General features: G+C 38.5%; 6 protein-coding genes across 6 annotated transcripts; 5 read left to right on the top strand and 1 right to left on the bottom strand.

Moving 5' to 3' along the window:
* Window positions 1–12,694: 12,694 nt before the first annotated feature.
* On the top strand, window positions 12,695–20,782 carry GCK72_006798 (uncharacterized protein; the record flags this gene model as incomplete). The annotated part of the gene is made up of 12 exons (XM_053725800.1): window positions 12,695–12,775; window positions 12,831–12,953; window positions 12,999–13,111; window positions 13,156–13,435; window positions 13,970–14,085; window positions 14,132–14,591; window positions 17,122–17,676; window positions 18,105–18,887; window positions 18,989–19,120; window positions 19,165–20,082; window positions 20,132–20,650; window positions 20,705–20,782. The coding sequence occupies 12 exons, from the start codon at window positions 12,695–12,697 to the stop codon at window positions 20,780–20,782; spliced, it is 4,158 nt and encodes a 1,385-aa protein (XP_053589994.1).
* Window positions 20,783–21,376: 594 nt separating this feature from the next.
* GCK72_006797 (uncharacterized protein) lies at window positions 21,377–21,685 on the top strand (the record flags this gene model as incomplete). Its single annotated transcript, XM_053725799.1, has 1 exon — window positions 21,377–21,685. One exon carries the CDS (start codon window positions 21,377–21,379, stop codon window positions 21,683–21,685), a length of 309 nt encoding a protein of 102 aa, XP_053589993.1.
* A 566-nt stretch (window positions 21,686–22,251) lies between these two features.
* On the top strand, window positions 22,252–22,863 carry GCK72_006796 (uncharacterized protein; the record flags this gene model as incomplete). The annotated part of the gene is made up of 3 exons (XM_003109819.2): window positions 22,252–22,438; window positions 22,495–22,655; window positions 22,702–22,863. 3 exons carry the CDS (start codon window positions 22,252–22,254, stop codon window positions 22,861–22,863), a joined length of 510 nt encoding a protein of 169 aa, XP_003109867.2.
* Window positions 22,864–23,569: 706 nt separating this feature from the next.
* GCK72_006795 (uncharacterized protein) lies at window positions 23,570–24,031 on the bottom strand (the record flags this gene model as incomplete). The annotated part of the gene is made up of 2 exons (XM_003109972.2): window positions 23,570–23,805; window positions 23,857–24,031. The coding sequence occupies 2 exons, from the start codon at window positions 24,029–24,031 to the stop codon at window positions 23,570–23,572; spliced, it is 411 nt and encodes a 136-aa protein (XP_003110020.2).
* Window positions 24,032–24,258: 227 nt separating this feature from the next.
* GCK72_006794 (uncharacterized protein) lies at window positions 24,259–24,767 on the top strand (the record flags this gene model as incomplete). Its single annotated transcript, XM_003110164.2, has 3 exons — window positions 24,259–24,433; window positions 24,487–24,638; window positions 24,690–24,767. 3 exons carry the CDS (start codon window positions 24,259–24,261, stop codon window positions 24,765–24,767), a joined length of 405 nt encoding a protein of 134 aa, XP_003110212.2.
* Window positions 24,768–26,932: 2,165 nt separating this feature from the next.
* On the top strand, window positions 26,933–27,496 carry GCK72_006793 (uncharacterized protein; the record flags this gene model as incomplete). Its single annotated transcript, XM_053725798.1, has 3 exons — window positions 26,933–26,971; window positions 27,022–27,421; window positions 27,474–27,496. The coding sequence occupies 3 exons, from the start codon at window positions 26,933–26,935 to the stop codon at window positions 27,494–27,496; spliced, it is 462 nt and encodes a 153-aa protein (XP_053589992.1).
* Between the last annotated feature and the right edge of the window lie 359 nt (window positions 27,497–27,855).

The raw sequence follows: 27,855 nt of genomic DNA, 5'->3' as shown, positions 1-27,855 counted from the left end.
CCAAAAAAGGAAAGTTTCGCTTTGTAATGTGAGTGAAATGACATGCTAATTCGCATGTTCACATTCACATTTAATTTGTACCTGGAATGAAATGAAAGAAGAAAGAAAAATGAAGGGAATTGTCATTGATTCTTGTACTTTTTGGAAAGGAAATGAGATGTGGTAAATGGGTTATACTCATAAGTATTATTACAGGTATGGAGGGGGAGAAGGAATTCTGGAATTCATGAATAATAAGGAGAATTCAGAAGTTTTAACAAAACGAGTTGTAACGTGCAATTCGTAAAAAAAACATTACGATCATTTTTTGTTCTATTTTGCCAAAAACTGATCAATTTTCAGAAGATGCACCATATTGGAACCTCTGAGGGGGGTTGTAACTGAACTACAGTAACCATTTTTTGATCCTGGGTTCCTGTACTTAGGATCATACGGTACAGCACACTAGGATCTGATTACATAAATCCAGATCCAGAATCCGGCTAAAGTAACTCACGATCCTAGATCCTGCTACAGTACCACCAAGGTCTGAGATTCTGGATATAGTTACAGTAACCCAGAGATGTGAGATCCTGGATTCAGTTTCAGTACCCCAAAATCCAAAAAATCTCCAAGAGGACGTCACTGACGTCTTCTGAAGCTTCCCTCTCTTCCAGATAGAAGGTGTCAAAATCAAAAAACTTGCAAAAACTAGCAAAAAAATGTTTTTTTTTCAAATTTTTTTCTAGCCGATGCACCAATTTCACCTCCCAAACCTCCCATGTTATCTCTCCATCCAAACAACTCCCTATTTTCCATAAACTGACCGGAGAAAAGTGAAATAAATCACACCTACATTTTTGCTTCTCGCCCACTTTCTCTCTCTTCATCAGAATACCGCGTCACGCGTCGTCTCCGATGACAATGCCAATTTTCCGCTGCTTCCGAAATCTCCCTTTAGCCTTCTGGATATACGTCTGTGTGACACTTTGCCCCCGATTTTCAATTGATCCGTACGGATAAATCGCCTCCTCCGCCTCTCGTCATAGATATGTACATATGTACATGTTTATTCAAACTTTTTAGTGGGAAATTTGCATCTGATCTTTAGACTGGTACTGTTTTCTTGGTGTCCGGAAACTTTTTCAAGCACTTTCCAGAGTTTTTTATTATTTCATTATAACTCTTATCATTTCACCTTCTTTTTTTTCTCATTTTTCTCTCTCTAACAACCTAGATTCTATTCCGGTCACCTGTCATCTATACGCTCTGTTGACTGTGAATTTCCCGGCGGAGAGATGGCCGAGCGGTCCAAGGCGCTGGTTTAAGGCACCAGTCCCTTCGGGGGCGTGGGTTCGAATCCCACTCTCTTCAGTTTCCTTTTTTCTCACCCATTCATATTTTTTGTCCGAGATGTTCCCGACCACCTGAGTGAGATTGAGCAATTATTGAGGTAATCAAAGACAAATTCATCGGATGACACTCGAAAGGCAAATGTGTGTGTGTTCATGCCATCTTCTTCTTATTTCTTCAGTGGAGAGACCAGTTCCCCTACAGCCAAAAAGCTGAAGCATCGAAATGACGTGAGATGGAAATCACTCTGGTTTTTTTTTCTTCATCGAAGGGTGTCGTGAAGCCGACGGGCGGCGGTCATTTGCGGATTTGAATTGTCCCTTTTCTCTTCTATATCGTCTAGATCCCCAGTGGCTTCTCTTCAAAGAAGAAGCTTCAAGTTATTTAGATTGGTGGTTTTTTTTGAGTTCGAAGAGATCCGGTCTGAGTTTTTATTTCGGATTATTTTTGTTTCATTCGTTTCTTTCGTTCCGCATTTCCGGTCATCTGTTTCCATTTTTCCCATATGTTTCCCTCTTTTCCAAAATATTTGCCTAAACTTCTGTTTTGATTCCGAATGCAAAATATTCTGAATACCTCCCTCTGTTTGTTGTTTATTGTGTTTTTTCTCTTATGGCAAAAATCATTGTTTGCAGTTTTTTGTCGTCAAGAACTTATTGGAAATGTTTGATTTATTTCGTTCCATTCTCTTCAATATTTAATTAAAACTACCGTACCCAAATCAGTGTTTCATCTATTTCTAATAACACTTGAACACCTTTTTTACTTGAAAATTAGCGAAGAGAACGTTCGATTTCGCCCTTAAAAACAAACAGAAGGCGAATTCACACCGATTCTTATCGAACACAGAAATCTACGTAAACATTTTGGCAAAACGATTTTTTGAGAACATGCAGAAATATAGGTGTGATTTTGATCTTTTTGGTTGGTAGAAGGAACTCATGTTTTGGAAATGGGAGTTTACAGAAAAAGAATTAGGAATAATAGTTTTTAGCAGACTTGCCAAAAATCGGGTGCTCATTTTTTAACAATTTTTTTCGAATTTTTCGAAAATTCAGAGTAAAAGTGCTTAAATCATCATAAAGATTCACTTTTTGATTGAATTTTATATTTTTAATCGAAAACTTGACTTTTTCAAAAAAAAAATTCAAAAATTCGGTTCAAAACGGGCGTGACAAGTCTGGTTTTTAGTCAAAATTCAAGAGCTAGGCAGTTGTTTTGTTGTAGAATTAACTCATAGATCACGGTCTCTCACACTCCGAAAAAGAACTGCAAGAAACGTGAAGCCTATTTTTGTCACGTTTTAATTCAATTATTTTATTTTTTGCACTGAAAACCAGTATTTTCAGGTTTTCAGACGTCGCAATGGATGAAAAAAGGTCCCATCCATCAGAATTGTAAAAAAAAAAATTTTCTATCGACCGAGCTAAAAAGCGTGAATATTGGTGAGAAATTGACGTTTTGATACTGAAAAACCGATTTTCAGAAAACAATTTTATAAAATTTTCAGCCATTACAGCTTATATTTCCTTTCCTAAAATTTTGAACAGTTTTAGAGCATCCTCAAGTACATAATGTGCAATTTTTATTAGAAAATGTTTTCTCCCAAAAAGCTATACTCTTTTTTTTTTGAAAATCGTGTTTTCTGTATCAAAAAGGTCAATTTCTCACCAATATTCACTTTTTCTGTCTCATAAATACTGATAGAAAATGATTTACTTTGCGAGTCTCTCAGGGAGTCATAAATAAAATTCCCGAAACTTTGCAATCTAAAAATTTTTACCGTTCTAGACGGCCGAGCTCGAAAAGTTCCATCTCAATCTAGTTTAGCCAACCGAGCTCTTTTTGTATCAGATGAGTTTTTTCTTCAAAATAATCCCACTCTCCCTGATTTCTCTTTCTCCCCCCCCGGAGCCACGCCCCTTTTCTATCTTTTCCACCGTATTTCTTCTTCCACCTGTCTCTGATTTCCATTCAAGTTTCATTCGTTTCCTCTCTCCCAGTTCGGTTTCTTTTCAACATCATCAGAATAGAATTCTCGTCCCGAAAACACCCGAAACGACTTTTGCCTGTGTGACCTCTCGCTGTCTGCGTCTCTCTGATCCCACAAACTATTTCGCTTCTCGTCCGTTTTGTCCGAAAAAGGGTGATGACCTCCTCTAATGGCTGAATCTTCACCGGCGTCGTGAACGACGACTTCGGAGACAAAATCGGTTTTTCTAACGAGATTTCGATTTCTCTGATTTCTCTTCTATTCATTGAGATATGTCAAAAAGAGATATCTTCTGAACCCAAAAAACTACAAAAACTATAAATGATGTCAGCCATCTCTTGATCACCTATTTTTTGTAAATGATTGTTCGAGTACACAAATGATTAAAATAGAAAGAAAAAGAAGGAAGAAAATAGTTGGAATTCAATTGTTTTCTATGAAAAAAGAGGAGAAGACCAACCTCGTGACTTTTGAGTTTTTGGGAGGAATCGTTTTCTAGAAAAGGAGTTTTTTGAATGGTTTTGAACATTCCCAATTTTTTGTTGAAAAATAAAATTTTTAGCATTTCAACTGTAGTTTTTTGAAAGTTTGGAATCACCAGTGTAGAATTTTGTAATGTTTGTCAAAGTACCGTTTTTAAGATACGCTCGAAATACAATTTTCTTATAGAAACATTGAAAATTGTGGACAAAAACCGACGTAAACTACGTATTAGCACGTCACGCTTCTTACAACCGCGCTCTACCGAAACCCAAGAAAATTGTGTGCGAAATTAAGAGACATTTCTCAAGGAGATTTCGGTAGAGCGCGGTTGTAAGAACTGTGCCGAGCTAATACGTATTGGAGTGGCTCAGTTTTCGCAACCGTGCTCCAGCGAAACCCTTTTTTCCCGCTTCTATTCATTTTACGGAATTTCCATAGAACGCTGTTGTAAAAACTGTGGCAAGCTGATTAGAAATTTTCCACTTTTTTGTTCTTCAAATCTTCAAATAGTTGTTTTGTTGAAATTTTTAATGTCTGTCTGTCTATTTTTTCCAAGAATCGGGAAGTCTGTTCAACAGGTTAAAATGCTTTTATTTTTTTCTTTCAAATTTCAAATTTGCTTCTGTTCAGTTCTCCTCAGTGCATTCATGCTCTACCGCACCACTTTTCCAAGTTTATCATTTTGCAAGAGAGCGCACTTACATTTTTTTTTCATCCTATCGACATATCCCCAAAGTTTTATAGTTTCCGTACATTTTGTAGCCAGTCTGGATAAAATCTTGTTCGGTTGATGCACAACAAGAAATGTTTTCCACTTAAAAAAGTCATTGATTTTCAAATGATCAATAAGCAATAATCATCGTAGTCTTGACTCTCGATATTGTAGTGTACGTGTGTTATCTTGATCTTCATCGTGTGATTTGTTTTGTTTACATTTAGATCTTTGATTAGGCGGTTCTGATTCAGGCCGTCTAAGGACATTAGTATTGAGTTTTTTTTTTCTAAAATCACTTTTGTGGGAGTCTGAACAGTAAATTCCGTCCTCTTCAATTACAACCAATCCTAGTTAGGGTACTTGTACCTAGACCTGTGTATGTACTTGTTTCAGTACTTTTTACATTATCTCTGCCAGTGGGAATACTGTATTTTTACACAGCAAACAAACTGTAATCAAGAGAGGAATTGAGTATAGAATCAACTGTAAAACAGTACGAAGGTAGAAGAAATAGAGGTGGAAATTAGTTCAGTTTACAGATGAGGAGGAGGAGGACTTTGGAGAGGAGGAGAAGAGAGACCTGGTTTTAGATTGGCAAACGAAAGAGAGAAGGTGGTATGACTCTATATTGCCTTTTGTGAAGATATGTACTTGTCTTTGGTGTTATGATTCTTACTTGATTTTGGACTGTTTACATCGGTAGTTCTTCTTTTGATCTTTCTTGATTCTTGGCTTGTCTCATAATCACTCGAAAGGTATACGGCCAGAATTTCGGCGTTTTTCGTGTTTTTTCAGGCCCGACTTCAAAAAATGAACCGATTTTTCTAATTCTGAATGATAGTCGAAAATTTGACTTTTTCGGTTTTTTTTTCCAATTTTAGCTGTCTGCTTTTCCTTTAAATGTTCTGGAGCCAATTCATTGATTCTATATGTTTGACTTTTCTTTTTTATTTGAATGCTCCTTTGCTCTTGAACTTGAGACTGACATCAGAAATTAGAAATTAGCTGCAATTTCTTTTTCCAGACTCTTTTTTTGACTAGTTCGTGACGTTGGATTGTGCGACTTTTGAATCTTGCACGAGGTAGAAATTATTCGTTTGTGAACAAAGAGTTAATTGCCATCAATCCAGGAAATGAGAATAAATAGAACATTTGCAAGAATTATGAGTTTTCCTTTTTTAAATGCTTACTCAAACATCTCGAAACTGAAAGAAGGTTTGAAAGCCTCAAAAATAGTATGCGCGACGATTATTCTCGGCCCCAAAATTTGAGTTCTAATACATTTTTTGAATTTTTTTACGAAAAAAAGTCACATTTTCGACTAAAAATTAAAAATTCAATCAAAAGGCGAATATGTATGATAATTTATGCACTTTTACTCTGAATTTTCGAAAAATTTTGAAAAATTTTGTCAAAAAATGGGTACCCATTTTTGAATCCGGCCCGATTTTTTACAAGTCTGTAATTTTAAGATACTTGGTTTCAGAAAATCCCATAGAAACTCGAAAAGTTAAAAAAATTTTTATATCTACAGGCCTCGAGCATTCAGAACCTGACTGTTCAAAAACTCATCCAAAAAATCATAAGGTTTTATCAATTCTGACCCATCTGGCGCCACTCTACCTGTCTACACCCACATGTTTTTCTTCTGTTTTACTCGACAATAATTGCCCCCATCCAATCTCAAAAAACTATATTTGATTGTAAATTCCTTATCTTTTGATCGTCTCTAGTCTGATCTGATCATTCTGACCTCTTTGTGTCTTGATTCTAGGTGTATCCACTGTGAGAAAACGTAAACTAAACCAGAATTTCTTACCAGTTAGTTGGGCAGACAATTAATTAGTTTTGACTTTCCTTTCCTTCCTTTTTCATTTTTTTTGAAGTTAAGTACCATCAAGTACAATACGTCAGAGGGTTCAAGTGCTTACTGTAAATGTTTTAGAAGAAACTTGGTATTCTGATTCTTTGTGATCTACATACTGAATGACTCACATTTAGCTTCTTCACGTTCCCCAAATAGCTACCGTAATTTTATGCATCTGCCAGTTTCGGCTATTGGATTTGATTACCTGCCAATTCTTGTCACCTCTCCTCTTCCTTGTAAAAGTGACACATATCTATTCTGATCCTCTGAATCTCCCCATACTGTCTCGATTTCATTTTGGACCTTTTGTGGAACCGGGTCCCGCCACGAAATCGTGAAGTCGTGAAATCGTTCTTAACACAACACACTCGCCACAGAACAATTCAAGTTCCCCTCCCTTTTTGGAAGCGGTTTCCGCCGCGGAAACCGCAATTCGTTGTATCTGGAGACGATTCCGAAGAATCAATTTTTTTGTATCATCTCTTTCCAAAAATGTTTGTAGACTAGAACCTTGAGAAGGTAAAATGTTTGTAGTGAGATGAAAAGAAGGGAGTTGATAAGAATCAAACTGGTCACTTGTGGTTCTTTCGACACAAAAATCTTCGGTGTTTTTCAAGTCATTTTGGAATCTAGATTAGGATCTTGTTGTCCTTGCGTTGAATTTTGTAAGGTTTTTAAAACTTGCAGAATCCTTAGCAGGTAAGGAAGCACGGTTATTTACGATTTTCAAACTCTTGATTTCTGATGATTCTGTCATAAAAGGCGATGGAATTGAAGGAAACCTGAAGTTTTATTTTTTGGCGAGACTGTATGTCTGTCTGTTCGTCCAATTTTAACGTTTAGATTAATGGTTCTCGAACACTTGCCAGGGGTGTTAAAGGCGCATCTAATTTGTACGAAATGACCTCGGAGCGGAAAACATGGTTTGCAGTTCTTTTCAGACCTGCAAAGCTCAAAAATAAAACATTTGATCTTTTTCAACTACGAGACCATTCCGTGAAACTCCCAATAAATTAGATGCTTGTAATTTGACTTTTCGTTCTTCCGATACTTCGTAAATTATGGCGTGTTTATTTCATTCTTGGGGTACTGTAGCAGATTACAGTAGTACACAATCAAGAGCCATCCGATTCGGACTCAACTAAACTCGTCTCTCAATTTCTCACCTGATTCAAAATCGTACTCAGGTGTCACATTTTTAATTTTCTAGGAATACAGTACCGACTAAAAGTATATCATATTTTGCCTTTTTCAGTTGAAATACCCAACTTTGAGAGTGTGTCATGGTAATACTAACTGTCCCACAAAATAAATTTTTATGGATCGAACAGATCAAGAACAGAACTCCATTTTTGTGGTTGACAACTTTTTTGTACAGACGCTCCCTAGCAAGTTAGATATTGTCAAAGTAATCTCTCCCTCAAAATGTCCAATTTCTGTGCAAAAGTGCAATTTTTGAGCTGTCGTTTTAAAATGAACATAACTCTCTAGGAAGTGTCCGTACAAAAAAGTTGTCAACTACAAAAATGAAGCTCTACTTTTGATCTATATAATCCACTAAACATTTACTAATAATCTATTACCATGACACACTCTCAATGTTGGACCTTTTCAACTGAAAACGGCCAAAGCTCGTAATTTCTTTCAGACTGTTTACCCAAATACTTTCAAAAATGTTTATTGTTTTCCTGTACGACTTGTGATTTTCTTAATAAAAAGCACTTTCGTAAAGTTCCAGTCCCTCTTTTTTTTTACAATTTGATCTCTGTTATTTACCACTATTCATCTGTTTCCATGTCATTTTTCCAATCCACCCTCCCCCCTTTTTCCTCCACAACCAAAATCTCATTCAATTCTAACACCGGTTTTCCCTTATCACCTTATCATTTCTTCCCTCTATTTCTTTGGGTTTTCCTCCTCTCGACCTGATCTAGGCCTTCCTTTTTTTCTTCTTCTTCTCCTGATCTGATGACCACCGCTTTCCTAATCATGTCTCCATTTTTCGTCTCTCTTTAGGTCACTTTTGTGTTTTGTGTGTAGGCTAGAAAAACGAAATGTATTTACAGTAACCTGAAAAAAAAACTGAAAAATAGAGAGAGTATTTTTTCAGAGAACCGAGCCTTCAGAGGTCAATTCTCTCATTTGCATACTGTTTATTTTTCTTTTTTTTCACTGACCATTCAATTTGTTTATTTATTCGAAAATCAAGAAATCGGGAGTCACATAAAAGCGAGAACTGACCAATTTTGTTCCCTCAAAGGTTCTAAATTTTCTAGAAAATGTTTTTTTCGTTGAAATAAAGTGTTTTCTATGACAACGAAAAACATTGAGATCAATCCTGTTAAGATCAATTCGTCGAATTTGATTACGTATTGGTCAAGAACTAAACGTTTTCCTTAAATTTCACATTAGGATTTGGCTGTAGGTCGAAAAGTGTTCGTGAACACTAAATGCGTCGTTTAGACTAGACAAGTTTAGAGGAAAACTCATTTTCAAAATTTTTTCAAAAATGTTAAGTTGACCATTTTTTGAAAATGGCCAACTTTGTGAGTGTGGGACGACCTTCCTGATAGTCTCACAATATTGATTGGCTATGTAATGTGCAGATCGAGATTAGAACTTCATTTTTGTAGTAGACAACTTTTCTGTACGGGCTCATCCTAAGAAGTTACAGGCAGTAAATGTAATCAGCTCAAAAATCTCTCCTTTTAGTTCTGAAAAAGGTAAAAAATTGCGAGAAATTTTTTTGAAGATTGATAACTACTTAGGATGTGTCCGTACAAAATATATCGGTCTGTAACTTGTAAAAACTTTTGCAATTTCAATTTCCTTGAACTCTTTTCCCTACTCAAATTACGCAGATTTTCAACTTTTTTTTCTCAATTTATCTTTCCATTCAAACGTCAATAACTTTTTCTGTTTCTTGTTTCATCAAGCTGACTAATACTTATGTCGAAAACATTTTCATTGTTTCGTTTTTCTTGTTGTCCTTCCAGTGCTTTCTCATATTAATATGACTCATGTTAAGACATGACTGGAGGTCAAAATCGTGACATTTGTATACATACATTTCGGGGAGAGAACTTTCCAGATTTTCTCGTCACGTAAGATCTCTTTGTTGATGTCTGAAGACAAGGTTCCTGTTAAAGACTTTCAGCGTTACAGCCATTTCTCCCTGAAACCGACTATTTTTAGTGCATTTTTTTTTTCGGAGCTTTTCACTTTGACAAAATTCCGGAGCTTTTCACTTTGACAACCTGTAACTTTCAAGGTAGTGTCCCTATAAAAAATGATCAACTACAAAAATGAGGTGATATTTTTGCTCTGTCCAACCCATACAAAATAAAATTTGTCGGAGAATTAAGTGACATCGAAATACAGTGTCAAAGTTGGTAACTTTCCACTGAAAACAGCCAGAGTTGATAACCTATTGAGGGTACTGTACTCAGAATAAATCTCACAACCCTGAATTCCAACAGAACCATCCATTGACCACCGTCAGTATTCATCAAGATCCAAAAAAACAATACGAATCCCTTTCACGTTCATCCACGCGACTTTCTCCTTCTCCTTCCCGCTTGTACCCACCCACTCCCATTCTCATATCCAGTTCCATATATTCATTTCTTTTCTCTCTTTCTCTCTCTCCCTCTCCAATCCCCATACTCTCTCATCCCCTCTACGTCTACATCACTGATCCTGTAGTTGTGTGTCCGCCGATTTCCGCATATCCTCTGTCTCTATGAAAACGAGAATCGAGAGGATCGACAGAGTTTCGTCGGTCGGTTCTAGTCATTTTTCTTTTCTCTTTTTCTCTCTCCAGCTCTCTCATTTATTTTGATCTCTCACTCGTTCCAGTGTTACTGTGTACTTCGATTAGCCGCCTTCACGTCGTTTTGGCGAGGGAAGGAGGGAAATGGGGGGAGGACGATAGTAGTGGTGGTTTTTATACTATATGACGTTTATTATTATTAGTTTTTGTAGTACTAGTCAAATGGTTTTGATCTACCACTTACTCTTATTACTATACATATTGCCAATGGTTGCAACTTTTTCAGTCGTTGGCTTGACGGGGTCGAGACATAAAAAGTCAAGCGAACATAAGATTTCTAACGATTTTTGATAAAAACTTTTGATAATTTCAAAATTTTTGTAAAAAAATTGTGCACATTTTTTGACTCCGGGCTGACCGGGCCGGGCCGGCCCGATATTTTGAAAATCTGCATTTCTTGGAGTTTTTGGAAATTTTAACTTCTGGAAACTGTATTTGTAGATCTTCCGAGTTTATAATCCCCTTAAAAAACTCAATTCCAGTAGCTCAGAAAAACCGAAGGATCTGAAAATCTTGCAGGTCGAAACTTATAGAATCAGATTAAGAAAAATCTTGAATTCTCGAAATTTTGGGTCTCAAATCGTATTATTATAAAATTACATCACTTATACCAAATAAAACCTGATACCTTTTTTAGTATGTGTGGGTGCAAATCTAGTGTGTCCGATTTGGCAGATTATGCACATGACCACACAGTTTTTCGTGTCCAACCCGTTTCACGATATAACCACAAAATATGTTTTCATGTTCTCTACTCCAATTTCAGTGATTCAAATTTTCAGACAATTCTCCTCCCAAACTCTATGGTATTTCTTATCCCAACCCGATTTGATTTCCGCTCACCGAAAAACTCAAAGAACCGGCTTCAGTGTCAAGGACATATGTATTTCTCTCACGTCCATTTTGTGATTTCTTGTTTTTTCTTTCTTCGTCATCAAATCAGTGTTCCTTTTTTGCAATTTGTACCCGTTAAGCACTAAAAGTGTAGGCTAGATGGTCAAAGACGTTTCATGTTTTTGAAGGTTTTTTAATGGTAAAAACACACGTTACAGTAACACAGAACTACAGGCAATAGGAAATTCTGGAGTTTTTCACTTTGACAACCTGTAATTTTCATGGTAGTTTCCCTACAAAAAAATGGTCAACGAGAAAAATGATGTACTATTTTTGCTCTGTTCATCCCATACAAAATAAAATTTGTTGGATAATCAGGTGACACCGAAATACACTGTCAAAGTTGGTCGTTTTCACTGAAAACGGCCAAAGTTGATAACTTTTTGAACGGTATTGTAAGTTCCAATTTGAAAATAAGATACTACAGTACCCCTTCATAGCTAACAATCTGTCGTTTACTTTCAAATTCACATTTCCCCTTGTTAATTCGAAAAACCTCTCGAGAAAATGTGAAAGTTGTGACTTGCCATTTTGAGAAATTTTTGCAGCATTACCATGAAAACCAGTCCTCCTCTTCCCCACCATTTTGTTCTTCCCCATTTTAGTAATCTGATCAAAACGTCTTATTACCTTTCCTCTGACCTCAAATTCATCTTGATCACATTCCTTGCCTTCTGAAAATCGAATTTTTGCCTTCTCTCGTACCAAACTTGTTCAATTTATTTCTCAAAACCCGGTCCTCCTTCTCATTTTTCACCTTCTGACACTGATTTTATCTCCCGAATATTTTCAATTTTCAGTCTACACTTGTTTGCTTTCTTGTTTTATTAATTCTACCAATTCACAATATTTTTCAGAAATCCACCATCACTCAAACACCCCTGTGCTATAATTTTTGTCCATCAATACCAAGTTTGAGAACAATACAAGTAACAGTGGAGATTGTCAACCAACTTTGAATTTTCGAATGAAGGTCCATTCGGAACGACCGCCCGGGTCGGATCAACGGGGTCCATTCAGACGGGTAAGGCTTTTAGTAACGTCAAAATTTTGAAATTTTTTCTGTTAGTGTGCGCGGATGAGTTTGAAAATATAGCACCCTTAAAAACATTCCTCGAAAAGAAATGTTTTTAAGGGTGCTATATTTTCATCTTTTTCAGGCCCAATTTTTTTCTCGTATATTTTATATATTTTATCAAAAATTACATGAAATTTGCTACAGATATGTGTTAAGCCCATTCTCCAAGAAAACAAAGAGAATTTTTTTTTAATTAATGAAAATTAAAACAAATTTTTTTGTACTTTCGACCCATATCTCACGAAAAATTGAATGTTAAACCCCGTTCGAAAATACATTTTGGTACTACAGTACTCCCTAGAACCTTCCTCCTCCGATTCCCCTCATCCATCATCATTATCATCAAGAGACATGAATTTTCCTATCTTTTCATTTTCCTAACCCACCAATCTAAATGATCCAGACTTTCCCCTTCGATCATTCTCCTATATCCAATTTCAATTTCATTTCAATTTCGAAATTCCTTTTTCCATCCCTACCATCTAGCCGCTAATAATTGAATGTCTTCTGAGGAGAGGACATCACTACTGGTAGACGCAAAACATTGTATTCGTAATGTTATTGATAAGACTCAGAAAAAGGTTTGGAAAGAACAAAAAACTCGATTTTTAATTAATCAATTGTAACTATTTTCAGTTCCTCGAAAACCGTCTGATAGGGAATTTCGATTCAGAAGACTTCTCAGATGCATGGAAGAAGAAGTTCGCTCATGCACCCACATGGTGTGATGCGGATATGTCACTTCAACAGATTAATCGGGTTAGTTATTTATTGGTTTTTTTGTTGAAAAAAGTAGATTTTCAGGGCAAGGCAACCGGAAACCGAATCGCTCTCTATGCCAGAGCATTCTTCCAGTTATGGCTCTTCAGAATTGGTTGTTTTGTACAGCGATACGCGTGGTGGACTATTCTGATAAGGTAAAAATTAAAACGAACTGCAAAATATGAAATTCTCATTCCAGTATGATCCTGTACTGTCTATGTCTAGGAGGTCTTCAACACGTTGTCATCGAGACCGATCTCGTGAAGTTGTGGGTGTCAGAAGGAGGTCGATTAAATGAGGAAATGGATTATTTGGGACAAGTGAAACATGACAGGGAAACTGGACAACTTCATCATGTCCATAAAATCAAGAGAGATATCGAAAAAGCGACAAAACCAGCGACGCCTGCTCCAGTAAAGGCAGAGACGAGGAGAGGTCCGGAGTTGCCGAAAGAGAATGGACTAGGAGGAGGTTTTCAGGTCAGAATATCATTCATTTGTTGTTTCATTTTGTGATTTGTCAACATAACTTTTTTTAACCTACAGTGCCGTGCAAAAATATACGAACTTTTTCCGTTTTTAGTTAAAATTGTTCAACTTTGAGAGTGTCTCATAATAATTCTGATTGTTGCACCTAGAAAATCCTTTAGTGGATCATATAGATCAAACGTAGAACTTCATTTTTGTTGTTGACAACTCTTTTGTACGAGCATTCCCTAGAAAATTATGATCATTTTAAGGTGACAGCTCAAAAATTGCATTATTTTGCACTTGAAATTGGTCGATTTGAGGGAGAAATTACTTTGTCGATACATAACTTTCTAGGGAGTGTTCGTACAAAAAAGTCCAAAACAACAAAAATGAAGCTCTATTATTGATCTGTATAATTCATTAAAAATCTACTGGGAGTGACAATCAGAATTGCTTAGACACACTCTCAAAGTTGGACATTTTCAACTAAAAACAGCCAAAGTTCTTATCTTTTTGCACGGTACTGTATTTCACATTTTATAGGTAGTCATCCAAACCCCGTCATTCGAAGGTGAAAATGTTTTATCGAAAGAAGCTCTCCAAAAACACACTAAGCTTATGCAAGAGATCGCTGGTTATGAAGTTCATATGTTCAATGAGTAAGTCTTTCCCTCACAATACTGAAAATAATAGCCCCTTCTCCAGGACCTGGACCCTATCCGACATTTGTTTCAAACCACCAGGCCCATCTTTCAACAGTGGACCACTCGCTGGAATCATGTCGAAACTTCTTGACAAAATCATCCCTTGTATCTGGATTACCCCTGTTGATTGTTATTGGGATGGAGCTAAAGCGTTGGGGCCGAACCCACCATTGAATTTGGGACCAGAAGTGTCAAGTTTTATTTCTTCCCTTCCACCTGGAAATGTGACTTGGAAGAATTTGAATCCGACCTCAGTCATCAAAGAGGTGGGAGCTCTCTTCGATTTGGGACCAATCGGAAATTTCTTCGAAAGAGCTGGAATCGATGGAGCATATCTCGACAGACCATGCATTGATCCATTAGAAGAGGAATGCCCCAAATCTGCACCAAACTATTTCGATAGATGTGCTGCTCTCACAAAGTTCAACGAGTGGAATTTGGCAAAATCTATGAGTGAGCAGGTATGAAAGAAAAAGTAAAACTTTATGGAGGTATGGGGAATTGAACCCCAGCCCTCTCCCATGCTACACAGGTAGACCGCAAAGTCCCAAAAACGGACCAGCGCCGGATCACCGGCGAACATTCTGTGGCTGACCGACGGGCCGTTAACGGTCCGTAGAACATCCGTAGACGGCCCGTTTTCTCGCTTTTTGACGCGCTGACGGGCCGTTTTTCATCCGTTTTTAAACCTTTCTGGTCCCTTCCCGCTCCCCATTAGGCATATTAAAAATGGTTTTTTGCGAACAGTACTCGTTATTATAAATACTTATTTATTATCAAATTAAAATTAATAACAGAAAATGTTGTTTATAAAAAAAAATTTAAAAAAGAAACATCATAACTAGGTGAATAAGACATTTAAATGTTCGCCTTTTGGCTTGTTGTTCGTCGATTTTCCGCATCAAGCAGGCGAGTCATGTATGACACTCTTCGCTTCTTCTTCTCGCCGCTTCTCTTGATGCGCAATCTTCGTTGAGATGAATTCGCTTGTAGACGAATCGAATCAGCCTGAAAGATAATAAGTTACAACACAATTCATAGTTATTGGATAACTTACTTATCACTCAAAAGTTGCTTCTTGGTAGAAGTTCGTGATGATCGAATTGGGAAGATGTCATTTGACAACATGGTTAGCATGATGAGAGCATTGATGGCGGTGTATCGAACAGAGAACCAGTGAATTGTTGAAATCCCTGAATCGACGAAGTAGCCGTTTGACCGAGTAGACGGTCTTGATGATGATGATTCTTCGAGTGTTCTCCACGATGATTGGACATTGAATCGCCTATAAAGACTTTACTACTACTTCATTCCATCGATAGTTCGTTTCCACTGTCGTTTGCATCGGCATCAATAATGTTGGATTGATGATGATGACGGCTTGGTCCCTCTCCTCCAGGTGATTGTTGTTGTTGCTGTATTGCTCCTCATTCCGCTTCCATTGATGCTATTGTTTAGTGGTGGTCATCGCCATTCGACAATAGTGTATCCAAGTCTCAAACTTGGGTCATTAAACCATGTGGACCTTGGCCGTTTGATCTCTGAAAATACTAGTTTAGTTTCCATTCCTTGAAAAAGCGCGAATATCATACTTTTGGTTTCCCACTGAGTCCAATTTCCACTGAAGACTTCTTCTCCTTATCGATTAACTAGCCATTCCGCTTGTAGATTTGGACACAAACTTCGGGCTTCCAGTGACATTTGCTGAAAATATCCACATTTTTCACTTAGGTTACGCAATCACCTGATACAAACCTTACGAATCCTTTCAAATTCCTCGTTTTTAGTGTCAAGTAAGGCCGCGCCGACGACGAAATTCTCGATTAGCCTGAAAATAGACAATTTCGTCGAAATTAGTAATAAATAACGAGTGAAAAAGTTTTTGACAGATAAATAAACCATTTTTACTGAAAAGAATGTAAGATAAACAGAAGAAATACCATAAAAATTGAAGGAAAACGAACGAAATAAAATTTTGACGCGGAAAAACTTCAGTGTCGATTTACGACAAACAAGGCGCGCTGCCGTAATTTCGGAGTGTCGTTGCGAGCTTCAGCTTCAATGCGTTTACTCGAAAAATGCGAATACTCGGAAATTTCGGTGAAAAAGAATAATTTTCTGAAAGAAACACATGAAATGAAAAACCTGACAATTCCTGTGACATATTTTTGAAAAAAAAACGAAACTTTCTGAATAATAATAGGAAGTGATCAGATAGCGAATCTACAGTAATACTTGTGAGATTGTGAATAGAAGATACACTAATGTACCCTTCTGGTTTGGTTTTGTGAGTTAACAGATTCTTGAATATAAAAATCTGAATGTACCCCCAAGTATAGTCATCCCTCACACCATGGCGGCTCGCTGAGCCACTAATAGCATTGTTTCTTGCTCATATGATCTTACTTGGTTTCAAAAATCAACCAGTAAGACTTCTACAGAATTACTAGAATGCTACAACTATTTTTTTCTAGGTTTCTGTGCTTTTCAATTCCAAATTCTTTCTCAGCCTGTTTTCCCACATTGAGACGCCACTAAACCCGCCATTAGTCCGTTTACGGTCCGTCATTAACCCGTCGTTTGTCCGTTTGCTTCAAAACATATTAAAAACGAGAAAATTGTAGCTTCAAACAACTTCTACGGATTCTAAATAGCATAACAATGATTTTGAAGCAGTATTTCGAAAATCCATTTTTTGACTGGTTTTTCTGAGTGTTTTGGCGGGCCGGAAACGGACCGTCGTTGGCCCGTTGGCGGTCGTTTAGCCGCCGTTGGTTCGCCACTCGCACGTTTGCGGCCGCTCAGCCGTCGGTCGTCCGTTTTTGGGACTTTGCGGTCTACCTGTGATATAAGGGAGCGCTCTACCACTGAGCTATACCCCCAGCTGACCAAGTGACTAGGGAGGGCAAACAGAATTGTGTTGGGGGGGGGGGGGGGAAAGAGCAACGGAGCAAACAAGAGACTCATTTTATACGATGTATTATTTTCTAGGTCACATTGGAGCGCAAAATCATTAAGAAGGAGGAAGAAACTAAGGATATTGCCGAGTCGATTCTCAGTGATATTTTTGGCAAGAAAAGAAGAAAGAGACAAGCTGAAACTGACGGAGATGAAGCAACTACAGCAGCAACGTCTGCCACCAAAAAATCAGCTGGAGACTCCAAGAAGGACGATGATTACTATGCATATGAAGATGATGCGGATTATATCAACGGTCTTGGAAACACAACGAATCCGAAGAAAGATGCAGAGAAGGAAGCGAAGAACACGCTTTGTCTGGAATACGGAGGCTCTCTTCTCAAATGGATGCAAGAGAATCCAAATAGATTAGGAGAGTTTTTGACAAAGGAGGAGATGCCAAAGTATCCAAATTATGGAGATGTAATGACCGGAGGATGTAAGGGATTCGGAAAGAAGATCATGGAATGGCCAGAGGATCTGATCATCGGAGGAATCGAGAGAGAAAATGGAAAGCTGGTGTCAGCAGAGGCCCTACAATCGGTGTTCTTGGTGTCGAGTCCATATGATGTTTTTGTGAGAATTAAGGTGAGCATTTTATTCTTGTTTTGTATTAGCACGGCATGCGTCTTTCAACCGCGCTCTACCAAAACCGAAGAAAACTGAGTGCGTAATTGAGAGGCTCACAAGGGAAGTCTTTGGAGACGCGACTTTCAAACGTTCTATAAATTTTGTCATAGGTACTGTCGAGCTTTTTCGCATGGAATTCCGGAACCTCCATGTGAAAAAGCTCACAGAGATATTTAGCCGATTTTGATGGCAGAAATAGACTCCCCGTAGTCGAAAGTACCTATACCCTAATTTATGGATAGTTTGAAAGCCGCGTCTCTATAGACTTCTCTTGTCAGAGAAAAAGAGAAAGTTTTCAAAGATATTTCGGTAGAGCGCAGTTGTAAGAACAGTACCGAGCTAGTAGTTGCTCATCGTTTTCTCATCATTAATTTTCTTATTCCCAGAATGACAAAACCGACAGCCACCCGGGCCTCAACCGCCACCATTTCCAACCATGGATGGCCGGAGAGATCATCACTTCATGGCAGAGAAATTTCACCAAGAAACTCTACGGTCACGAGGCTAATAAAGAGCAAAGAGTGTTCCATCCACTTGCTTCCACTTCCATCGCTGATATGTTAGAAGAGTTCTCCCAATTCAACTACATGATCATCGTCATCGGATACGTTCTCATGGTCATCTATGCTGCATTCACTCAAGGAAGATTCCAAGGATGGTGGCTCGCTGTTCAATCGAATGTCGCCTTGGCTATCGCTGGAGTCATTTTGGTTACATACTCCTCGATTTGTGGATTAGGATTTGCCACTCATTTGGGTATCAACTTCAATGCTGCAACAACTCAAGTAGTACCTTTCCTTTCACTCGGATTGGGTATTGATGACATGTTCTTGTTGCTCCATAACTACGATGAAATCATTAATATCTGCGACAAAAATGAAATCGGAGTACTGTTGAAAGAGACTGGAATGTCGGTCATGCTCACCTCGATCAACAATATTCTTGCATTCATCTCCGGATACGTTCTTCCGATTCCTGCTCTGAGATCGTTCTGCTCTCAAACTGCAATCCTTCTGCTCTTCAACTTGATCTTCCTTATGTTCATTTTCCCAGCAATGATTGGAATCGACTTGAGAAGACAAAGAAAAGGAAAGAGAGATTTGGCCTACTGTAGCAGAGGAACTCCACAGATGCCAGCGAGCCAGAGTGTGCCAAGCAATGTTTCCAATGTAAGTTGTTAAATAATAGTCCTAACTGTTCCGAATTTGATTTTGTGTAATATCATTAGCCTCACTTTCATCATCCACCTTAATATATATAGAAGACTCAGATGTCATCACGTGCTGAGTTGCAAGGATATGGCAAGCAGAACGAAGAGTTCAGACGATACGAACCATGGTACACCGTCGGAGGATTTCTCAACAATATCTATATCCCAGCTCTCAAGAATAATGTTGTCAAGGTTAGTTCATTTTATTCATTTTTATCTCATTCTAAGTGTTCCAGGCCGTAATTCTCATCGGAACCGCCACTGCAGTTGTCTTCGGTCTCTACGGAATGTCTACATCTGTCCTGGGACTCGAGCTGGCTGATATCCTTCCAGAACACACTCCACCAGCAGCTTTCCTTCGTGCACGTGAAAAGTATTTCTCTTTCTATCCAATGTTCGCTGTGCTTCGTGGAAATGAAATCGACATTCCTCATCAACAACAACTGATTGAAGAGTACAGACAACAACTGGGAGCATCCAAGTTTATGATCAAAGCAGAAGGCAAACTTCAACCATATTGGATGTCTATGTTGAGAGTGTGGCTTCAGTCTTTGGATAAGGCATTGGAAAAAGACTTGGCAGCTGGAAAGTTTGATTTGACAAATGGAAATCCGATAAAGGTGAATGGAGAGAAACCATCCCCAGAATCCATGATAGCAGCGAGACTTGTCTGCTCCTTCGGCAACACTTACAACTGTGATGGAAGACTTGGAAAGATGAAAATGGTAGATCAAAACGAGATTATCAATCCAGAAGGATTCTACAACTATTTGACTGGATGGTTCAACGTGGATAACATGATGTACTACGTATCCCAGGCATCATTCTACCCAGCACCACCTGGATGGGAGTACAACGAGAAGACCGCAAAGGTTGTCCCACCTTCTGAGCCACTTCTGTATTCTCAGATGCCATTCTATCAAAATGATTTAGTGGATACTCCAGCTATTGTGAAAATGATTGAAGAGATTCGTGCCACTTGCGAGGAATATACAGAGAGAGGACTTCCAAATTATCCATCTGGAATTGCCTTCACTTTCTGGGAGCAATATTTGTCGTTGAGATTCAACTTGTTCATGGCTATCTTGATTATCGCCGCCGCCGTCTTCACTGTCATCTCGATTCTCATGTTCAACCCATGGGCTGCTACATTGGTGAGTGTTTTGTTCCCCGAAGCTGTGCAACTGAATTGTATCTTTTCAGATCATGTGTATCGTCGTCATCACCACCATTGAGCTCGGAGGATTCATGGGTCTGATGGGAATCAAGATGAATCCCATCTCAGCCGTCACCCTCATCTGTGCCGTCGGAATAGGAGTTGAGTTCACTGCTCACGTTGAGCTGGCCTTCCTGACAGCTCTCGGAACCATCGATCAACGTCTTGAGTCGTGTCTCCGACACATGTTCGTTCCAGTATACCACGGAGCGATTTCTACATTCCTCGGAGTCGTCATGCTCATCTTCTCTGAATTCGACTTCGTTGTCACCTATTTCTTCTACACAATGACACTTCTTGTGGCGTTGGGAGTGTTCAACGGATTGTGTGTACTTCCTGTCATTCTGACGTTGGTTGGACCAGATCCGGAGTTGACGCCTACAAGTGGAGACTCTGTGCTGCCACCGCCGCCTCCATTGAGGCAGCAGAATGCGGAAAAGGAGGCGTACGGAGGTGGAGGAGCAGAAGGTGGACTGAGGAAACGAAAAGAGAAGAAACAGGCGGAGGTGAGTCTTTAAAATAAATGTTTTTTTCTGAAATCTGAAAATCTGAAATTCCAGGTCGAAATGTCCGCCCGTGACTCTCCATCAACATCCTCAGCATCCCACTCATCCGACGAGGAAGCCACTTCAAAATAATTCTAATTAACACTTTTTTATAATTTCTACTTTTTTCCCTTTTCTTGCCAAACGGGTCACCGTTCCCCTCCCAAACCTTTTTGTTTTTATTTTTTGGTAGTTTTTTGCATCCCCCTTTTTGCCGTTGCATATCTGTACTATATGGTTTTTTACATCTCGTCGTTCTTTCTTTTTCTCTTCGCCCGTGATGTGATATCGGATATTTTTTGTTTTACTTGTGATGAAAAAGATAAATAATGTGATGCTAATGGTTTCAGAAAAAAATTATGAACTAGGAAATATCAGACAGTTCCCAAAAATGCACCTTCTCATTATCATTCGCTTAATGCTCAATCACTTTATTACCACAAGGACAGTTCAATAAAATCAGAATTTGACATTATCGTATTAGCAGTTTTTAGTCTTGCAGACGTGTCTCATGGTGATGATGTATCCCGTTGGACTACCTGCATCAAAAGTCAATTCCACTTGGACGTGATAGGACTTGAACTTCTCCTTAACAGTAAGCAGAGCTGAAAACCTCCGATTTCAACCATCTCCGTTCAATCACTTTATTACCACAAGGACAGATCAATAAAATCAGAATTTGACGTAATGGTATTTGCAGTCTCCAAAATGGCAGACGTGTCCCTTGGTGATTATGTATCCAGTTGGACTACTAACTTGAACAGAAATGATGCCGGCTTCATGGTCGACCAAGAAGTCTTCGACTTCTGCAAGACGGTTTTGGTCGGATCGATCAGATGGCATGAGCGAATAGAAAAGCGACACATCCTTGTGCCTCAAGGCAAAGAGGATCAAGTTGGCTTAAGTCTGAACTGTTTTCACATGATTCTTCCAGTAGATGGTAGAAGTCGAGAGACCGATGAAGGAGGCGAGAAGAAGAAGGAGAATAGTTGGTGAGCGCATCTTCGGAAGAAGAATGATGGAATCTACGGGAGAGCGGGGAGCTTTATTGGCAGGTGTTAATTGAATCAGAGCTGCGGGCGGTTTATGACCATGTTCTCAGAGCGGAGCGATTCCGGTGATGGTTGGTCGGCGGTTTCCAGAGTTTGATATACATATTAAAAGAGCAGGAAAAGGAAACATTTAAATAACAAAATTTTGCTTAAGGGAGGGGTGACGATAATGAGATATATATATATTTTTATGACTAGAATTAAAAGAAATGAGTACGGAAATAGCTTTCTTTTTCATTTGAATCCAGGCGAATGGAAAATTGGTAGGCAGAAAAAGACACGAGACCACTTCATATCAACTAATCCGATAGTCGCGATTAGATACTACAGTACTCCTTTCTCATTCTCCCATTTCTGAATGATCAATGCTCAACCCTGCAAAATTTTAGTACCCCCTCCTTCCCCTCCATTCCTGCTAACAGAATCTCAAAAACCAAAATCATAAAACTGTGCATATGATTATCTTTTCCCTCTATAAATATCGCCGTTCCCCAGCGAACATCATTCTCAATGTTTCGTTTTCTTCGTATTCTCCTTCTCCTGGCCGGAGTTTTTCGTGCTGATGCAAGAGTCTTCTCCGGAACTGTTGGCGGTCTGAGTGCTCAACAAGTACTCGAGCATCATCTGGAAATCTTCCAAACTGCGGTGAAAAACGAGAACAAGGCTCAAGTCAAGTCGATGATACCATTAGACCAACGTAAGACAAACGAAGCGTTGGTGTGGCAAGGAAGAGTCTAATGTTTGATGTTTCAGAAACCGATGAGCTTGTCGACAGACTCATTGCCGCCCATAAATCTATCATCATGGAAGTACAAGATGCCGCCTACCCCAAACCAGGTTTCGTCACCGGGATGGTATTCTACTCCCACGCAGATGGAGGAAATAAGATGTTGGTCAACATGGTCATTGAAAAGGTGAGCTGCACTTCTATGTTGACCGATATAAATGAAACTTTTACAGGACACCGTCAGCCCATCTGGATACCGCTTCGTCTCAGTCATCCAACATCCGGACTACAGTCACAAAAGGAACTTCCCAACTTGCCTCGTCGGATTCATCTGGTGTTACCTGTACCTCATCGACTATTTACCGGGAAGCGTTGAGGAAGTGTTTGGAGGCTAATTGAATATTTGATTATTCTGAATAAACTGTTTTGCATTTCATTTTTATTATTGAGAGGGTGCGTCCAGCATTAATTGCAGTAAATCCCGTGAGTGTCACGTATCTATTATCCGGGAGAATTTTAGAAACTATCTTGATAGAATACTTCAAATTCTCGAGACACACTTGTCGATTTCTCCTTCTCTGGGAACGCGGTCGTAAAACGTGTGCCTGTGGTGCTGAAAAACTTGGAGAGAGAAAAAAATCAAGTAATCGATGAAGAAACGATGACGTGGGTCACGATAATAGAAGGGTCATGTTCGAAGATTGATTGAGAATTACAAGATTAACTCAATGAGTAACTGCAAAAGCATCTAACGTTTGGGGCCGTGTATCCAATCAGTAGAGTGTCTGAACATCAAAATCTTTTCTAATTACTCCCCATTCCGATAATTAGTTTGTTATTTAAATATTTCTCTTTCCTGGTTTTAAATGCTCAAAAAATGGTTTTTTACATCTCGTCGTTCTTTCTTTTTCTCTTCGCCCGTGATGTGATATCGGATATTTTTTGTTTTACTTGTGATGAAAAAGATAAATAATGTGATGCTAAAGGTTTCAGAAAAAAATTATAAACTAGGAAATATCAGACAGTTCCCAAAATGCACCTTCTCATTATCATTTGCTTAATGCTCAATCACTTTATTACCACAAGGACAGTTCAATAAAATCAGTATCTGACGTTATCGTATTTGCAGTTTTCAGTCTTGCAGACGTGTCCCTTGGTGATGATGTACCCAGTTGGACTACTCGCATCAAAAGTCAGTTCCACTTGGACGTGATAGGCCCTGAATTTCTCCTTGACCGTGATCACACCATAGATATCGTTTCCAAAGGATTCATGGGCTTCCTGGGCTTCTACGGAAACGATGTCGGCTCCATGGTTGGCGAAGAATTCTTCGATTTCTGGAAGACGGTTTTTCCGTTAGGATCGATCTATGTATGCTTGTCACTTACCCTTTGAGTTTGGCACGAGCGAGTAGAAAAGCGGCGCATCCTTATGCCTATAGGCAAAAAGAATCAAGCCGGCTTGGTTCTGAACTGTTCTCACATGATTCTTCCAGTAGATGGTAGAAGTCGAGAGGCCGACGAAGGAGGCGAGAAGAAGAAGGAGAATAGTTGGGGATCGCATCTTCAGAGGAAGAATGATGGCATCTACGGGAGAGCGGGGAGCTTTATAGGCGCAGGTGTTAATCGAATCATAGTTGTGGGCGGTTTTTCTGAAACCCTCCGATTTCCAGCCATCTCCGCACCGATCTGAGAACGCGGCCATAAACCTCTTCCGCAGCTCTGATTCGATTAACACCTGCCTATTAAGCACCCCGCTCCCCCGTACCTTTCATCATTCTTCCTCCGAAGATGCGCTCACCAACTATTCTCCTTCTTCTTCTCGCCTCTTTCGTCGGCCTCTCCAACTCAACCATCTACTGGTTGACTGGAGTTGAACAGCTTCAAGTTCAAGCGAACCTGATCCTCTTCGCTCATGAGAATCATGGAACTGATCTTCTCTACGAGCTCACCCCAAAAGGAAATGGTATATTCAGGAGGTAGACTCCATAACCTATCTATTTTTTTTTCCATTTTCAGTAGTCGACCATTTCCTCCATACTCGTTCTTCCCCAATCAATAGAATCGTCGTCCAGGAAGCCCATGAAACCATAAGAAAAGATATTGTCGGAGTGGCTCAAGTCCAAGAGGAGGGTCGTATGGTCTACCTTGTCAAGATGACCTTGACCCCGGTATATAGAGACAATTAGACAGATCTAAAACTCGAACTTTTCGATTTTCAGAGCGCCACCAGCCCAACCGGATATACAATGATCAATTTTGAGAAGTGCTTCGATTGCCAGCCTACTAATACATTCTAATTCTCATGTATTGGATTGATTTGAATAATAAATAATGAGCATTCAAAGGGAGTCTTGACTCTTTTTAAATGCAAGCTGGATATTCCCAGAGTAGTGTTGTGTAACAGGAATTTTTTATTTTTCTCCTTCGTGAGAAAAACTCACACTGCGGAAAATCACACCGTCAGATTTCAGACTCATTGAAAGGTCAGAACATAAATACAATAGATCTGTTTGCATCGATACACCTCCTTCACAGACAGAACTTAACACTAATCCAAATCTGTTCAAAAAAGTTTTGGTACTAAAAAATGAAACCAGTTTTTCAATTTCAAAAAGTTTACGATTGAACTCATTCACAGGTAGTTGAGAACTTCCTATCATGAACTTTTTTCTAATATTTTTCTTTCTATCGTTATTGATGACCACCTTAACCGCACCAATGGGTGCTGATGGATTCGAAGTTTTTGAGATTAACAGCAATGAAAGCGGTTGGTTGAATGCTTTCTATCTTTTGACAGAGCTTCTTTTTACAGATGAGAGACTCTTCCATATTCCTGAATCTGGCATCGACTTCGATGGAGGAGTGGAATAAATGAATCTTTTAAGTTCGTGTCTTCTACGCAAGAATTGAATTTAATCAAAATGAAACTTTATTTTGTACTCAACATTTCAGAGAAACTGGAACAACCACTGCTACTCTTTTGTCACTTCTTCAATAGAGTGACATCACTGAAACTGGCCAAAAAATATCAGGAAAATAAAAAAGCATATGATAGTTAAAAACCCCGATCACCGGACCGTTGTGTTCCCGGAGATGATTCACCATGAAAGGAGTCTGAGAATAATTTTCTTGCCGGAAAGATTAAAAAAGAAACTTACAATGTACAAAACATCTGAAATTGTAATTATGACGAGCAGCTTCAATTGGTCTTCAATGGAATCAGGAGTGTTTTCCGATGGTTTTTTGTGATTGAGATAGTAATATATAAATGAACAAAAGATAGAGCCTGTAGGGACAAGATAACAAAACTTTGAGGTCACCTGAAATTTCATAATTATTCAAATAAAATAGCAGGTGAGACAAAACTAACTTCTTGAAAATAATCTGTTCCCTTGTCTAACCACAGCGCGTAGTACTCATACATAAAATCAGAAAACTTAAGTTCCGTTGACACCGATGTGACGTAAGTGCTCAGAAGAATATCACAAACCAAAAACCCCAAAGTTTTCTTCCAAACATGTGTTTTCAGTTTCAATGATATAATAAGAGACATGATGAAAAGAAGTGACAAAAAGAAAAAGTTAGCGAAGAAATTGATGTAGAGATTGATCCTAACATACGTCACTGCAGGATACCAATGAGGATCGATGAAATTGTCGTAAGGAATACGGTACAAGCATATGAGGGATCGAAATACTATTGTGATAGACAACGGATAAAATAGAATGTTGGTAGATCTCTGGAACATTTCATTTTTGCATTAACTTTACAGTAATTTTACATACTTGTTAAGACCCGACAGGTCGGAAACACCCGGAAAGGCTCGACCCTGGACAAGTATGTAACTTTAAAATCACCTTCGATTTTTTACTGGATCTATATACATAAACCATGAAAATTATATGAGCCACCATTAGGATAAACTCTATCGCGTACCGCATATTCATTGTTCGTTCAAATAAACCAAAAGACTTTTTATCTTCATCAGAATAATCGCATCCTAGATTTCCAAAAAGATCAGTCTCACATTTTACTATTATTGTTGGGCTGGTACGATAACTTTTCTTGTCTGGTTTTAGTTGCAATAGGATGTCCAAAGAAAAGTTGGTCATTTGTATAAATTTCGAATCGATAAACCTTATGGAAAAGTTTAAAAGTAAGCAGAAAAAGAAAGCGGAGGACGAGATTATATATCGAATCTAACATTTCGAGTAGAGAGTTTATGTAGAGTTTTGATAATAAATGGGTGTTTGGGCTTTTCGAAATATGAGAGTTTGAAAAATAAAAAATTTTTTGTTAATCCTACTTTGCTATGTTTTTTTGCAAAACATTCTCTCTAGAGGATCAAAATATTTTTGTTATCATGGAAATTTTTATTGTATGCATCATGTAATTGAGGTTCTGTATGCATAAAACGATGTTACAAGCGGAAACTGAATCAAATCTAAAGTTTAGACCAAAGATGCTGGGAGATATATTCCTATCTATTATTTTGATTCAGGTAATTTAAAAACTTACTCTCCTCCAAAGTCAGATAACATCTGGATTCAGATAACATCTGCAAGCATTGTCAAATATGACAGCAAAATATTGAATGTCTCTGCAATTGGAGATGATGGAGTTTACTACATGAACTTTGCTCTTGGCACAACAGAAAGTCCCCGAGATGAAACATTTTACTATATTCAACAACAACTGCTTTCTCCATATGTACTCGAAATGCTAACACAGAATCGGAGTGGGCTAAATTTTGAGAATAGCGGAGCGGTCCCTATTCACTTAACTCTACTGAATGACAATGCTGCGGCTGATGGTACTGCTTACTTTTTCAGAGATACCGTTGTGAATGAACAGTACATTGGGGATACGGGAAATGTATTTTTGAATAGATTGGCTCAGGAAGCTGTCTCGAATGGGATCCCACTAACTAATGTCTTTGAAGTTCGAGCTGGTAAGGAAAGGAAAATTAGGATCCTGGTTATTGAGAAACAGATGTGTTTCAGGTACCGTTCATTTGAAGCAATGATAACTATCTCTCCCATTCATCTGATTTTGGTTTAAAAAGTTTCTTTTTCGATAAATCATTGTTTTGCCAGCGTGTGATTCAGCGAGGATATTTTCATATTAATGTTTACAGTGCTATCATTTTCCTATCACATGTAGAGCACAACCGTCACAAGCATTGAACCATCTTACTGGTATACTTTCATGGTAAATAATACAACTTAAGTCTAACAAAGATACTGGTTAAGAAATGTCAAAGGTACAGTACCGTGCAGTAAGATATAAGTAGAATGTAAGGAAAACTTTACACACACCCTCCCAAGAAGAATTTTACACCCTAATGGTGACGTCACCAGGAAAACCTGTGTGTAACTTTCTGAA

Source organism: Caenorhabditis remanei, chromosome II, assembly GCF_010183535.1.
Source record: "Caenorhabditis remanei strain PX506 chromosome II, whole genome shotgun sequence".
Classification (NCBI taxonomy): domain Eukaryota; kingdom Metazoa; phylum Nematoda; class Chromadorea; order Rhabditida; family Rhabditidae; genus Caenorhabditis; species Caenorhabditis remanei.
The sequence above is the reverse complement of the archived record's forward strand: the minus strand, read 5'-3'. Positions and strand labels throughout refer to the sequence as shown.